This window comes from Plecotus auritus, assembly GCF_963455305.1.
Source record: "Plecotus auritus genome assembly, chromosome: 5".
NCBI lineage: Eukaryota > Metazoa > Chordata > Mammalia > Chiroptera > Vespertilionidae > Plecotus > Plecotus auritus.
The window spans coordinates 60,249,318-60,264,868 of record NC_137776.1 but is presented as its reverse complement, the minus strand read 5'-3'; the positions used below and the strand labels follow the sequence as shown (position 1 = coordinate 60,264,868).

Here is a 15,551-nt window from a genome sequence, read left to right as displayed (position 1 = left end):
TTTAGAGCATAAGAACATTTTAAATTGCAACAACGTTGAACTGAATAAAATTACTTTATATAGACATTATGATTCAGTTTTCCAGGTTCAAAAGCAAGAATGATAATACCAGTCTACTTCTTTGGAATAGCATGCGGAAACACTTAATTAACCATCATGAGGGCTTCTAAAATTTTAATTACCACTAAAGACTCTACAATATCACCTCAAACCTACCAGTAATCATTAAGAAATTAAAAAGATGAATTAGAAGAGTGATGGAACTCTTTCTGAGTCTGTTATTTGTTTTTTGTTTTTTAAAATATATTTCATTGATATTTTACAGAGAGGAAGGGAGAGGGATAGAGAGTTAGAAACATCGATCAGCTGCCTCCTGCACACCTCCTACTGGGGATGTGCCCGCAACCAAGGTACATGCCCTTGACCAGAATCGAACCTGGGACCTTTCATCCCATAGGCTGACACTCTATCCACTGAGCCAAACCGGTTAGGGCCTGTTATTTGTTTAGACATTAACAATGTTCAATGTTATATTCCTTTATAGGCACTAATCTGGCAAATAAACATAAACCTGTGAGCATGGCGATTATAATTCCTTACATTACTGGTTCTCCATCATCTCAGTTTTAAAAATAGGGTTTCCTCTAAGTATTATATTTACCTACAGTTGATCTTCAAAATATAAGGAGTAGGAAAAACTTGTCATGAACACTTGATTTGAAGTATAAATAGGTGTTATAATTCCTCTATGTCACAATTCAGCTATCGTGTCCATAGAAATTTTAATCTTCTCTTTGCTCAGAGCTACACATATTTTTATTATTTTAATAACAAATTCTATTTGTATTATCCAGGTTAAAAAATAACATGTCAATTGTCTTGGACACAAATCTGTCAAGCTGCTATGTTTCCATTTTCTCCAATCTGATTTACTCAAGGTTAATTTGATTTCACACCCAGGGAAGAACAGAAACTTCTCACCAGTGATTCTCACTCCTTGATTTTGTAAAACCCAGATTTTCTAGTCTCCCAAAGTATTAGAAGTGTAGCTTCATGCATCATTACCCTGTAGTTCCTGGCTGAAATGATTATATCAAGAAGGCAATTGTGGGCTGCAGTGATACAAAAAAGACTTTTGACCTAGACATTTATAGCCACTATTCTTAGATACACTTTTCACAAATACATTTAAACAAACATAACATACAGATAATATACAGGCTGAGTTATTAATTAAGCAAAGGCAAACTCTAAGACCAATTTTGAGTATACCCTAGAAAATGGACCCATTGTTTTCCCTTGATAAAATGCATTCCACCATAGCCAAGAGAATTCCCACAACAAACCAAAGTAGGTTAAACAATCACAAAATATGGCTTTTGGTTCAAAAGTCATAAAGTAATTGTTTTCAATGATGTGTTTATTTTAAGAGAAAGCTCTTCAATCTATATGACAAAAATAAGCTCTTAACCTACAATTATTTCCTCCCCCAACCCCAACAAATATAAATTCCAAGGTCAGGTTGGACAATCCCTGTTGGAATACACCATGAGAAAATGGGAGTTGTAGTGACCCCAAATATTGCTTGAGTGGGTCATTTCACCACTGTGATTAAGTGAACACATTAGTGTTCAAATAATTATGCTTCCGTTTCTCAGCACTTCTCCCCGTGTTAACCACCCTTGACACACAACCAGCCCAGACCAGAAATGTAGAACCTGAGACTGGACATGCCCAGGAACTGAAACTTACCAAAAGTCTGAGATTACATTCTCAGAGAAAAACGCCACCTGGTAATTAAGGCTCCAATGTTCTAACTTGTTCTGAGTTCATCAAGTAAGCAAATGTCAGTTATTTATTACTAGAGGCCCAGTGCACGAAATTCGTGCACGGGACGGGGATCCCTCAGCCCGGCCTGCACTCTCTCCAATCTGGGACCACTAGCTCCTAACTGCTTGCCTGCCTGCCTGCCAGATTGCCCCTAACCCCTCTGCCTTCCTGCCTGATCACCCCTAACCACCTCTGCCTGCTGGCCTGATTGTCCCCTAACTGCTCCCCTGCTGGCCTGATTGCCCCTAACTGCCTCTGCCTCGGCCTCTGCCACCGCGGCTTTGTCTGGAAGGATGTCCAGAAGGTCGTTTAGCTGTCCGGTCTAATTAGCATATTATGCTTTTATTAGTATAGATGCTCTTTTCCCTCTTCTTCTATCTTATATTCATCAAGCAACAACCAAACATGTAACTATTTGTTTAATCAAATATTTTTTAAATAAAATTATGTAAGGCCACTCACTGTCTCTTGAGTACTGGCTTCTGATACTGGCTTTTATCTATCTTATCTTTTATCTTTTTCATCTTTTTGCCAATTCTGCTGGCAAAAATTTCACATAAGAACAGGGATTCTACACCGCTGTGCTATGTAGATAAATATCGAAAAAGAGAATATTAACAAGACACTGGTGCTATTTATAGGTGATGGCAATATCCACTGCCCTTCTACATGCCTACAAGATGGATCAAATGGTAGACTGTTGGTGAAAGCATACATTGTTTCTACTTTCCTAGAAAGCAATATGGTTAAACCTACTTTTAAAAAAGTCATTATTGCCCTAACCGGTTTGGCTCAGTGGATAGAGCGTCGGCCTGCGGACTGAGGGGTCCCGGGTTCGATTCCGGTCAAGGGCATGTACCTTGGTTGCGGGCACATCCCCAGTAGGGGGTATGCAGGAGGCAGCTGATCGATGTTTCTCTCCCATCGATGTTTCTAACTCTCTATTCCTCTCCCTTCCTCTCTGTAAAAAATCAATAAAATATATTAAAAAAAAAAGTCATTATTAAATTTGCTGGGGTGACCTTAGTTAATAAGATCATATAGGTTCAAGTGTACATTTCTATAACATATGATCTATATATTGCATTGTGTGCCCACCATCCACAGTCAAATCACCTTCTTTTACCATGTATTTGGCCCCTTTTACCCTTTATTAGGTTAAACCTACTTTTGTAGGTTTCACCTACATTTAATACATTGTATTTCAATAAATACATATTTGAAAATACTTAATTACTTTATTACTTTAAACATTCTCAAAAGCCTTAGACTTTTTCACACCCTTTGATTTATCAGTTCCATTTCTAAGAATTCATCTTAAAAGAAAATAATCATGGGATTACTCAAAATATAGTGAAAAAGTTTTTTGTATCAAGGTTTTTAAACAAATATCAAAATATGTAATAAATAACTGCAAAACCAGGTAGTGGGTTGAATTTTTGTGGTACAACCATATATTGTAATACCATGCAAGTAATAAAAAATAAGTTGTAAAAGAATATTTAACACAATGAAAGTTAGTAAACATAGAAGGTTAATAAACATTTATTGAAAAAATTGGATAATATTGGATCTGATTCATCAAGAAAATCAATGGATATGTGTAGAATACTTTTTCATTTTTATAAACAAAATACCTATAACTCATATAACTGACTGTCTTTACAAAATCTGTATTTGTAAATCTGACAGCATCTCAAATTCAACATGTCCAAACCTGAACACCAGATAGTCACCACATGAAGGTTTCTGCTCCTGGGTTTCTTCTCGGTAAAATGTGAATCTCTGTATTGCCTGTCTCTCCAATTTGGAGGGCAGCAGTTTGCCCTGTGACTTTGCTACACTGATGTATCTAAGAAGAGTTGGTGATTTTTTAGCTTGTTCAGGTTTTCAGAGCAGAGTGACAAACTCTAAGCTCCTTAACTGCTGGACCAGAAAGTGGAAGTCCCTATTGATTATTTAAAGATTTAACTTGCCCGAGAAACCATCCTGTTAGATTTTTTTTTTAATGCTTATGTCATTGCACTTATTTAAACCTTTTCTTGGATGGCGGCATAGGTAAGCACCTAAACTGCTGCCTCGCACAACAATTTCAAAACTACAACTAAAAGACAGAACGTCTATCACCCAGAACCATGGGAAAGCTGGCTGAGTGGAAGTTCTACAACTAGAAGGAAAGAGCAAACAACATTGAGGGGTGCACAAGCGCTGAAAAGCTGAGGTACGGAGATGCACGAATTGGGCTGGCGACGGGTGACTGAAAGCGCTGCTGTTTTCAACCCGAAGGGAGATAAGCTCCCGATTACTCCGAACTCGTTTCTGGGGAGACGCGGGGGACCCAAACTCCTATGGGGAGAAGCTGGACTGTCTGCCGTGGGGTCGGAAAGTGAGGGAGGCTTGCTTGCAGGGCTGCGCGAAGGAACAATTGTTTATTGTGCTGGGGCGCGGGACGCGGGGACACAGTCGGAGACGCAGAGCTGCAGAGCTGGCTTACTGGCAGCCATCGCTGTTTGCCACGCCCTAGCCTAGTCACACCCTGAGACGCCGCCCTGCACAATCTACGAACCCACCCAAGCTCCAAGCACCGGCTTTAGCATATGAATGGCCTACCCTATCGCAGCTTAACCTAGCAAACTTGCAGCCCGGGTCAGACAGCTCCAAAACCTCCAAACTCCAAGCAAAGAGGAGAAAACTGTAGTTCTTGCTGTAGTGCCTGCTGGGTGGCCTCAGACAGTAGCTGACCTGCACCCCATTGGAGATCCAGAAGCCAGTGTACCTAGTGGTCAGTGTGAGACACCAGATTTCATCTCCTCACATCCATAAGTGATACATTCAAGAGGCAGACTCAGTGAGCACCAAAGCCTCGCTGAAACAAGTCCTGCACCATAAGCGTGTCTCCAGCGCAGCAGTTCTTCCATTATAGACACAGCGGGTCCTCACAGCCAATTGGCCTGGAGGTCAATTCCTCCCAGTGTACCAACAGCAATCAAGGCTTAACTACACTAAGACTTTGCACTCAGCCCACAAAGGGGTGTACCAAAGGCGTCCACCTCAGGTGATTGGGGAGGCTGAGCTACTGGCCCCTATAGGTCACCTACCACACAAAGCCACTCCATCAACATAAGGAAGCAGCAAAATGCAGAGACAAAGAAACATGTCACGAATGAGAGAAATGGAGGAAAGCAAATTAATGGACGACATAGAGTTCAGAACCACATTTATAAGGTTACTCAAAAATCTTCTAAAAACCGCCGAGAAACTTGATGAGACCTCCGAGGAGCTTAGTGAGACCTTCAAGGACCTTAATGAGAATGCCAAAAAAATGGAAAAGGACCAGTCAGAAATTAAGCATACACTGTCTGAAATAAAGAATATACAGAAACTCAACTGTAGATCAACGTACCCCAAGAATCAAACCAAAGATCTGAAATATGAGGAAACAAAAAACACCCAACCAGAAAAACAAAAAGAAAAAATCCAAAAATATGAAGATAGTGTAAGGAGCCTCTGGGACAACTTTAAGCGTACCAACATCCGAATTTTTGGGGTGCCAGAAGAAGAGAAAGAGCAAAATATTGAAAACCTATTAGAAGAAATAATGACAGAAAACTTTCCCTACCTGGTGAAAGAAATAGACTTACAAGTTCAGGAAGCACACAGAACCCCATACAAGAGGAATCCAAAGAGGACCACACCAAGACACATCATAATTAAAATGCCAAGGGCAAAAGACAAAGAGAGAATCTTGAAAGCAGCAAGAGAAAAACGGTTAGTTACCTACAAGGGAGCACCCATATGACTGTCAGCTGATTTCTCGGCAGAAACTATGCAGGCCAGAAGGGAGTGGCAAGAAATATTCAAAGTGATGAACAGCAAGAACCTACAACCAAGATTACTCTACCCAGCAAAGCTATCATTCAGAGTTGAAGGTCAGATAAAGAGCTTCACAGACAAGAAAAAGCTAAAGGAGTTCATCACCACCAAACCAGGATTACATGAAATGCTGAAGGGTGTTCTTTAAGAAGAGGAAGAAGAAGAAAAAGGTAAAGATAAAAATTATGAACAACAAAATGACATCAAATATATACCTACCAACAAGTGAATCTAAAAATCAAGTGAATAAAAAATCTGAAGAACAGAATGGACTGGTGAATATAATAGAATCAGGGACATAGAAAGGGAGTGGACTGACAATTCTCAGGGGGGAGGGGGTGTGAGGGGTGTGGGAAGAGACTGGACAAAAAGCTTACACCTATGGATGAAGACAGTGGCGGGGGGTAAGGGCATGGGGTGGGGTGGGGAATCAGGTGGAGGGGAGCTAGGGGGAAAAAAAGAGGAACACCTGTAATAATCTGAACAATAAAGATTTATTTAAAAAAAAAAAAACAAACCTTTTCTTTATGATTTTCCCTGCAGATAGCATACTTTAAAAGGCCTTCCCCATTCCAAAATTACTTAATATTTGTCTTGTTTTTTATCTCATTATTTTATTATTTTTCTTATTCATATTTTAATAAACCTAAAGTTTTTTAGTAATATGGGATAAGAAAGAGCTCTAACCTCAATTTTCCAACTTCCTATTATTTAATGCTCCTATAAATAATCCAATCTTTACTATAGTTTTGAAATTTTTCCTTTATAATAAATTAAATTATTATAGATATGTTCTATATTTCTTTTTTGTTCTACTTATCTGCTACATATCCCACAAATATATAAAACTTTCTAATCTATTTTGATATTATATATTTGTATTTGGCCATGCAAGTTTCACACCCAATCTCAGTTATTCTTCATTTTGAAACTCTGGCTTATTTTACAACCTTAATCTTCCTAATACATTTTAGAATACGTTTTAACAATTCTTCAATTGTAATTGCACTAAACTAATAAGATTATTTCATAAGTTGTGGATATATTGAAATCAAATCAACTAGCATATAAAATTTTAGTTGCTTGAATTCCTACTCACACTGGCTTTAGACATTAATGTGGACTAATTACCCTTGAAAATCCAGCAGTGAGGGTGGCTTCCCACACAGTTCAAACAGGGCGCCAGCTCAGTTTCCCCATGATTATCTGGGCTTCTTGTGTGCTGTTTTCCTTCATTCACACAACAGCTGCCAGCAGCAACCTCAACTATGTACTTTCTTGGTCCATCCACAAAGAAAAAAAGACACTATTCCTCAAGTACCTAACAAAAGTTCTGAGCTTTGTCCTTGACTTGGGGACCACCATGAGCTAGTAGATGTGGCCGGGGAAATGTGGTGACTGACTGGTGCACAATCCCACCAGGGCCTACCTTTCGGTCTGTGATAGAGTCATTCCAAGCCAAACCAGTAAGCTGTTACAAAATAGGGGGAATTAAAATAAATGTTGGGATTAACCTTGAGGTCCACTGCGGTTAGCCCAATGAAAACTTATAACTTAAAAACGCCCCCCAGAAATGTCAACGTTGTTATATCATAGCAACACACATCTATTTAAAATATGCACAAACTCACTTATGTAGGTATGTACCTACCTGGGCACAATCTATGTGTATCCTTACAAAGCCTAATAACTGGAACCAAAAGGGGAAATGGCCATCTCAAAATAATGGCAGATACTGGACAAACTCATATAACAGTTGAACAAATAATTCATTGTGCTAGTTAGAATATTATTTTGCCCACCTTACTGCCCACCAGTCAGATTGTTGATGCTCATGACCTCTGTACTTATTCAAAATAGCCCATTTACTCTCTTTCTCCTCAATGAAGCTATGCCTGAAATGTCATTCAGTTTTATCTCATCATTCACAGCCAGCATATTATAAAATAGTCTCTTAGTGGCTGTGAGCATGTAATATGTATTTGATTAGGATACATGTAAATAAATTGCTTCCTCTAAATATTCCAAGCCCTCTTAAAGGCAAAGCCATATCCTATCTAGTCTGTCTATTGAACACCCTGGTAAGGAGCTTAGCAGAGATCACTGGTATGTTAAGGATTACCCAATAAATATTCATGAAGTAAAACATCATTAATTTTATAAACTTTATTCGGTATAATTATATGTGGGAAGCACACTATTAAAGAAGGATTCATGAACCTGTATTCCTCCAAACTAGATTCCTACTGGCCCTATAACATGCCTTGCCATGCTCATCTTAATTGTTTGCCACTCAGTTGAACAATCATTTATTTTACAGCTATGATGTGCCCAGATATGCTAGGTGCTAAGGATACAAATGTTGTTAATAAATTACTTTGTCTTCAAGGGATCAGAGTCTAGTCATTTACTATCCCTTTTTAAAACATCCTCCCTACCCCTTTTCTGTCTTGTTCTAATCCTTGTTTCTTCCCTTAGCATGTGATGTACATTCATCTTATTTTCTACTTAAATCTTCAGTAACATCAATGGAGCTGTGAATCTCATCTTTTTCTGAGTGCTCAGGGTTGTATGAAGGAAGAAGTCAGATTAAAAGGAAGGTAGGAAAGTGGGCTGTGAGGGGTAGGTCTTAGCAGGAGGGAGGCATTACATGTAGGCTGCAGAAGGCAAACTCCTCCATGTTTAGGAGCTGCTAACCGAGAGACACCACCATCTCAGTCACCTGCGCTAAGGGGACAAAATGCCATGTGTAAGGAAAGGTCATGAGGCAATCAACTTGCTTTAAAAGGAGTCAGCCTGGCTGGTGTTGCTCAGTGATTGAGCATCAACCTATGGACCAGGAGGTCACACTTTGATTCCCGGTCAGGGCACATGCCCAGGTTGCAGGCTTGATCCCCAGTAGTGGGCTTGCAGGAGGCAGCCAATCAATGATTCCCTCATCATTGATGTTTCTATCTCTCTCTCCCTCTCCCTTCCTCTCTGAAATCAATTTAAATTGTTTTTTAAAAAGGACAGAGTCAGATTTACCTTCCTCACAGCCCGAATCAGCCTGACAGTAATGCATCTGTCACAAAACACACACACACACAAACCCTCTCCTTTTTTCTTGCTGAGTTCTAAAACCTCTTTATAAGGTTGGGTTAGGGAAGGGAGAAAGGATGTTTATTTTACAATTAGTGACTTAAATCAAGTGCATGGTAGAGTCAATACATCACTGTGACTGATTTTCAATTATATCATCAATTAATCAACACGTATAAATGATATATTATTCATTTTTTTCTCAGCTTTATTGCAATATGGAAAGGAAAAGTAGAAGGCAGAGAGGTGGGAGAGATGAAGCTCTTAGGAGACCAAAACATGTTTGTTAGGGCAGAAGATGAGACCATCACCACAGAGATGTAAGAAAGAAGGTTAGGTCAGGAAAGACTCAGATGTCACCTAGGACTGCCTCGCCGAGTGTGCAGAGACAAGTAGTAACTGGAGACTGTGGGTCAAGAAGCTACTAAAGCACATAACTCTACTTGGTTGGATTTAAGGTTTTCCTTGTTGTTATTCATTTCTTAACACTAGTAATTTCATATAGAGGCATTTCATTTACAAACAATTCATTAAGAAATGTAAGAAATACAAATATTTGTCATATTTATTTTCTTCTGTTTCAAAGTAATAGTCCTTAGTAAAAGGACACTATAAATGTATCTCTGCAATAGTTTTTCTTTCTTTTTAAATACATGTTCTTTGGGGAAATTTTTTTAGGTCAATGTAATAGAATAAAAAGCATATTTCCATATAAAACATTCCCCAGAAACTTCATATGCCAAACATTACATGAGGTAAACTATTGATCTGAGCCACATGGCATTTCTGAGTTTGTTCATGAAATGAATTTTAATATAGAATTTACACTAGAGAAGTTGACCCTGCCAAAACTGAATTTTAAATCACTTAACAGTATATTTGTCATTCAAGAAAGGATTACAACAAAAACTACACTTTCTAAAAAAAATTTAGCATGTTTTTAAAAATTTACAAAATATACTTATGTTTACCATAAGACAAAATCACGGTGGATTACAAATAACCTAATCCCATAACTACATTTTTCATTGCAACCAATTGTTACTACTGAACTGTAAATCTCCACTGAAGAAGCGCTTCACATCTTGAAATGAAAATCAATAGTTACTAAAATTTCATGTTTGAAAAAAACTATTTCTTCCCTGTGTAGTAGAGAGCTCAGTGAGAAGGCTATTTTCATCATGTTTCAACTTATAAAAACCTTTAAAACCACTATTTCAGAGAAATCATTTTGGAGAGGGGAAAAAGAACCCTTTCCATTCAAAAAATATTCAATCTAAACATTTATCGATTGACTGTATTCCAATCACATAGTACCTATGAAAATGGTAAATCAGAAGTATAGTAACCTCCCAGAAAAATAAAAATGTAGTAGCAAAAATCTACATAATTCAAGTAGTTTTATGTTATTACCTATTTATGTCTTCTAACTGCAGATCACAATCTTGAAGTTTCTTTTGATATTTCTCTGTGAAGTTACAGAACTCATTAAAAATTGAAGATTTCAAATCAGGGTATGGGCATTCCAAAGCTTCTAATTCCATTGGCACTTCACTAAGCAGGTTCCTCCTTTCTTCTGAATAATGATCTACTATCTGAAAAATAAATTAAATGATTGTTTTATTTAACACCAATGACAAATTGATAAACAAATTACTGTCTGCTTCACACTTACTTTAATAGTCCAGTCTGAAAGATTATTTTCTAAATTCTGTTGCTCCAGGCTAAGTCTTTCAAAGACAGCTTTTAATTGTTTCTTCACAGAGTCAACCTATTGGAACATTTAGAACAAGTAGTATGCAAATTCTTGTGATTCATTCAATATGTATATTTAAATTCACAAGAATTAATCTCAAAAGCCAGTAAGTGATGAGAAATTAGATAAGAGAATGTGCCTTTGAGGACCTGGGGAAGAGGGTTCAAGTGATGCCATAGCCGGGCGTGTGTTTATCAGAGGGTCTTCCAGACACATAACTCAAAACTAAGCTGGGAAGTACATTGGGGTCCTAGCCTCTGCAACCACATTTTGATTTTGTTTGTCTTTAGGCAGAGAGCTTACCAGATTGTCTGTTCTAATCACCCTTTCCTTCCCTTGCAATCTTGCCTCTAACCCCCAGCTGGGCAAGATTTTTATATATTTTTATAAATTGTCATTTACAAAAGCAATATAACAACACTAAAGACAACTGAAAAATAGAGCGAGAAAAATCACCTAAAAAAGCCTACGTCTAGTGCAGCTATGATCACGGAGTTTATGCTGTAGTCAGGGGAGATAGTCAATAAACTAATGAAAAATAGCTACGAGAGTATCAGGAGGTAAGTAATGTAAAAACAGGGTGAGTAATAGGGAGTGACTATGGCTTCTCTCAAGTGGACGATCAGAACAGGTCACTCAGAAGAGAGGACATTTAAGCAAACACCTAAAGGACAAAAGTACCCTCAGTGAAACAGAGGAAATAGCCAGCGCCCAGGCCCTGAGACAGGAAGGAGCCTGATAAGTGTGAGAAGGAATAGAGAGAAGGCCAGACCAGGGACAGAGTTTAGGAGGAAGAAGGTTTCAGGTAGGAGATGAGACTGAAGAAGCAGAGAGGGGCATGATGTGGGCCAGGAGGAGCCCTGAGGGGATTTACCAGGGGAATGGCTTGATCCCCATGTACTGAATGTAGGTACCAGAATGCAATGGGAGGAGGAGCAAGAATGAAAGCAGGGAGAATAAGTATGAGGCCATTGTAACATTTCAGGTTCCAAATGAACAAGCTTAGACAGATTTAGGGATGTTTAAGATACTGAATAGACAGAATTTGCTGTATCTTCTATTAAAATACACCCATGTTGGTTCCTTATCTCAAACTGTTCTAGTTGGGACAAAAATGAAATATTACATTATTAAAAGTAAAGGTAATATACTGACCTCTTCCAGTACATCCACTGAGTTCAACTCACTGTGTGAGTGTGAATGCTGTGCAATGTGATGCTGTCTGTATTTTAGGTCTGCTATCAATTGCTGAATAGGATTTATCACATTTTTAAGATACAGGCACCATTGTTCAGATAACTCTTGTTCTATAGTGAAACAAAATTAAATCAAGATAACACATTATTTAAAATTTTTAAGGACAGGTTCTTAGAATGCAGATTTATTTTTGGATTATTTTAGAAAAAAAACAAACAGCAGTTAATAAAAGAATATGAAGTAAGTGGTCCACTTTCATTTTCAAAATACACCTTTAAATACAGGATTAAAAAAATCTCACCAAAATTCTTAAGGTCAGACAGACATTCATTTCCAATGTTCTCTTCTTTGAAAAAAGATTTTATTTCAGATTCCACTTTACACCTGAAATAGACATTACTGGGTTTTAAAAATATGGGTTTAAAAAATAGTAGTAGAATTTAATCTAATGTGGTTTTATTCACCAGTTTATTTATTCTGATCATATACTAAATTCCTAACATGGATTTGGTACTTGCCTGACACAATCGGTGAACATTTGGTCTCTCCAAAATGTCTATGGAGACATTTGGTCCATACCAAAAGGTCTTTGATAGTTCATCATAACCAAAACATCCATGGAGACTTTGATCTATGCTAAAGGTCCTTGAAATTTGGTCCTGTCTAAAACATCCATGAGCATATTTGGTCCATGCTAAATGGTCCTTGGTTCTGTCAAAAAATGCTCATGCTTAGGAAATGCTGGATTCAGATAAAAATGTTTATTTCTACTTTTGGCTTACAGGAATCATGACCATAGCTAAGATTTGGAAACAGCCTAAGTGCCCATGAGCAGATGAGTGGATTAAAAAACTGTGGTACATCTACACAATGGAATACTACACTGTGGTAAAAAAGGAGTTCTTACCATTTGCAACAACATGGATGAAACTGGAGAGCGTTATACTAAGTGAAATAAGCCAGGCAGAGAAAGATAAATATCACATGATCTCACTCATTTATAGAATATAATGAACAACATAAACTGAAGAACAAAAACAGATCCAGAGATGGAGAAACATCGATCAGGCCGTCAAACCTCAGAGGGAAGGTAGGGGAGGGTGGGGGTAAGGGGGAGAGATCAATCAAAGGACATGTATGCATGCATATAAGCCTAATGAATGGACACAGACAACAGGGAGGTGAGGGTATGAGTTGGGGGGATGGGGAGGTAATGGGGGAATAAGGACACATATGTAACACCTTAATCAATAAAGAAATTTTTAAAAAAAGTACTAACATGTTTTATTGGTCCAATAGGGTTGTGACTGTATTGCCAGTAATAGCCCTTCTTGCCTCAGTAGCCTAGCTGGTAATGGAAAATGGGGTTAGCTAGATGGTTCCAGGTTGGAATCTTGCAGAAGAGAAGAATTTATATTAACTATGCATGTTTTAGACAGGACCAAATATCAAGGCGTGGACCAAATATCAACATCTGTGGACGTTTTATTCAAGACCAAATGTTTTGCAAGGAAAAGAAGCGTAAGTGAACACTCTGGGGAGAAATAACAGCAAAAACCAAGGTGAGCCCGTGACATGCCCTAGCACCACTTCTTTAGAGAGAGCTCAGGGCTTTGGGAAGCCATTATGGGATATTAAGCTGACCTCCCCTGCTCAGCAGATCTGTGTTTCAGATTCCCAAGGCAGCAAGGTGCAGCACAGATTGGAAAGAGGGGTGAGCAATAGAAAGGGAAAATGAACAGGAGGGGACAAGTAAATCTGAACCAACAAGGAGGTTATTTTAAAAGTTAAGAGAAAATGAACTCCTGAACTAAGGAAATAAGAGTAAAAAATATATTTGATTTTTATACAGTAGTAAAAGGAATAAATCTTAATGACCTTTTACATATTAAATATAGTGATTTTTAGCCCTAGTTGGTTTCTCAGTAGTTAGAGCATCGGCCCAGTCAAGGGCACGTACCTTGGTTGTGGGTTCAATACCCAACCCCAAAAAAACTGACAGGCAACCAGTTGATGTGTTTCTCTCACATCAATGTCTCTCTCTCTCTCTCTCCCCCTCTCTCCTTCCTCTCTTTCATTCTCTCTAAAAAAATCAATGGAAAAAATATCCTCCAGTGAGAATTAAAAACAAACAAAAAATAAATACAGTCATTTTTAGAGTAAAAGCATAACCTGCTCTAAATGGACACTCAAAAATGTTGTAGTTTATTCTTTGTTTATGGCAGGTTTAATGAAATAATAGAAAAGAGTTTTGATTTATTATGATTACAAAAATGCAATATTAGAAATGGCATAAAATTAAATAGGAACAATTACAACACTTTAATACAACAATTTTAAAAATTTTGCTTATAAGTTTCTAGCTGTTGTCTACATGTATATATATTTTAAATGGTTGTAATTATGGCATATTTACCATTTTATATTGAGGTTTTTTTGAATAATATTTTAAAGATATTTTAAAGTAATTATCATGGTTACCATTTATTTAAATGGCTGCACAATATTCCATGTTATATATGTGCCATCTTCTTCTAAACCTATTCACTTACATGGGCCAGAAGTTTTGTTTGTATGTATAAAAAAAAGGTACTAGTGTAGATGACACTTCACTACGTTTTTTCCCAGTGTGTAATTTTTGTCAGAAGTACCTTTAAGATCACATTTGAAACTATTAAATGAATGATGGGTGCATAGTAGTGTAGTAAAACCAGAAATTATTTCATAATGGATTTGTTTAAACAAAAACATAGTACTTATGAACCATCTAGCTTAGTTCCCTTATATTTTCAGCACCTAGAAAGCCATAATAGATCATCCAAACCAACAGAAGTGGCTTTGATCAACCTGCTACTTTGCATGTACAATTCTAGTGAGCTCCATCTTGGCTTCATAGACTAATAACCCTGACCCATCAGACAAGACCAGCCCATTTCTCTTCTTCTCCTGAGTGCCCAACAAAATCCAGAAGCATTTTTTATGCCCTCAAGAGCTACAAGAATCTGGGACTAGCTCGTGAATGCAGTCTAGCATTTCCTAAATTGTGGTCTATAGAACAGTAATATATGGGATGCTACCTAGAAAAAATGGAAAATGGTGAACTAAACAAAATCAGACATGTTTCTATAGTGCAGGATTTCCTAGAAACCTGATTATGCTAAAGTGCATTGAGGTTCTCCAAAAAATGTATAAAATATATTTTCCTAACATATAGGACCATGAAATTCATTATACTCTGGAGTATCATGAAGAATATTTCTGTTTTATAGAATATGATTTAGGAACTATAGATACAAATTGTGATGTACACAAGAACATTTAAAAAATGATAACTCTGCCTTTTCATCACTGACAAGCCAGACTAGGTCCCAGGTGTTCATGAGTTTGCAACTGTGCAGTACATACAACCTCCTCCACATCGGTAGAGGGGTTCAAATAAATGTTAGGCAACTTTTGTGTCCAAATCTGCCAATTTAAGTGCCTCCTAATGCTATTTGGCCTTTCTTCTGGTACCACTGACCATGATGCTACTGGAAAAAGCCTCTTGAGATTTTGTGTGACCATTTGCTAGATGATATATACTTTATATATATTTTAAACATATTTTTATTGATTTCAGAGAGGAAGGGAGAGGGAGAGAGAGATAGAAACATCAATGATGAGAAAGAGTCATTGATCGGCAGCCTCACGCCCCACACTGGGGATCGAGCCCACAATCCGAGCATGTGCCCTTGACTGGAATTGAATTGGGACCCTTCAGTCTGCAGGTTGACACTATCCACTGAGCCAAACCAGCTAGGGCTGCCTAGAGGAT

General features: G+C 37.8%; 1 protein-coding gene across 1 annotated transcript in view; it reads right to left on the bottom strand.

Moving 5' to 3' along the window:
* The window catches only part of CCDC148 (coiled-coil domain containing 148), a 186,054-nt gene that overhangs the window by 149,208 nt on the left and 21,295 nt on the right, over positions 1-15,551 (bottom strand). The window contains exons 4-7 of the mRNA XM_080669329.1: positions 12,039-12,121; positions 11,696-11,847; positions 10,460-10,555; positions 10,198-10,379 (exon numbers count right to left, since the gene is read on the bottom strand). Of these exons, the coding sequence (XP_080525455.1) occupies positions 10,198-10,379; positions 10,460-10,555; positions 11,696-11,847; positions 12,039-12,121 (513 nt within the window). The remainder of the gene's footprint in view (positions 1-10,197; positions 10,380-10,459; positions 10,556-11,695; positions 11,848-12,038; positions 12,122-15,551) is intronic.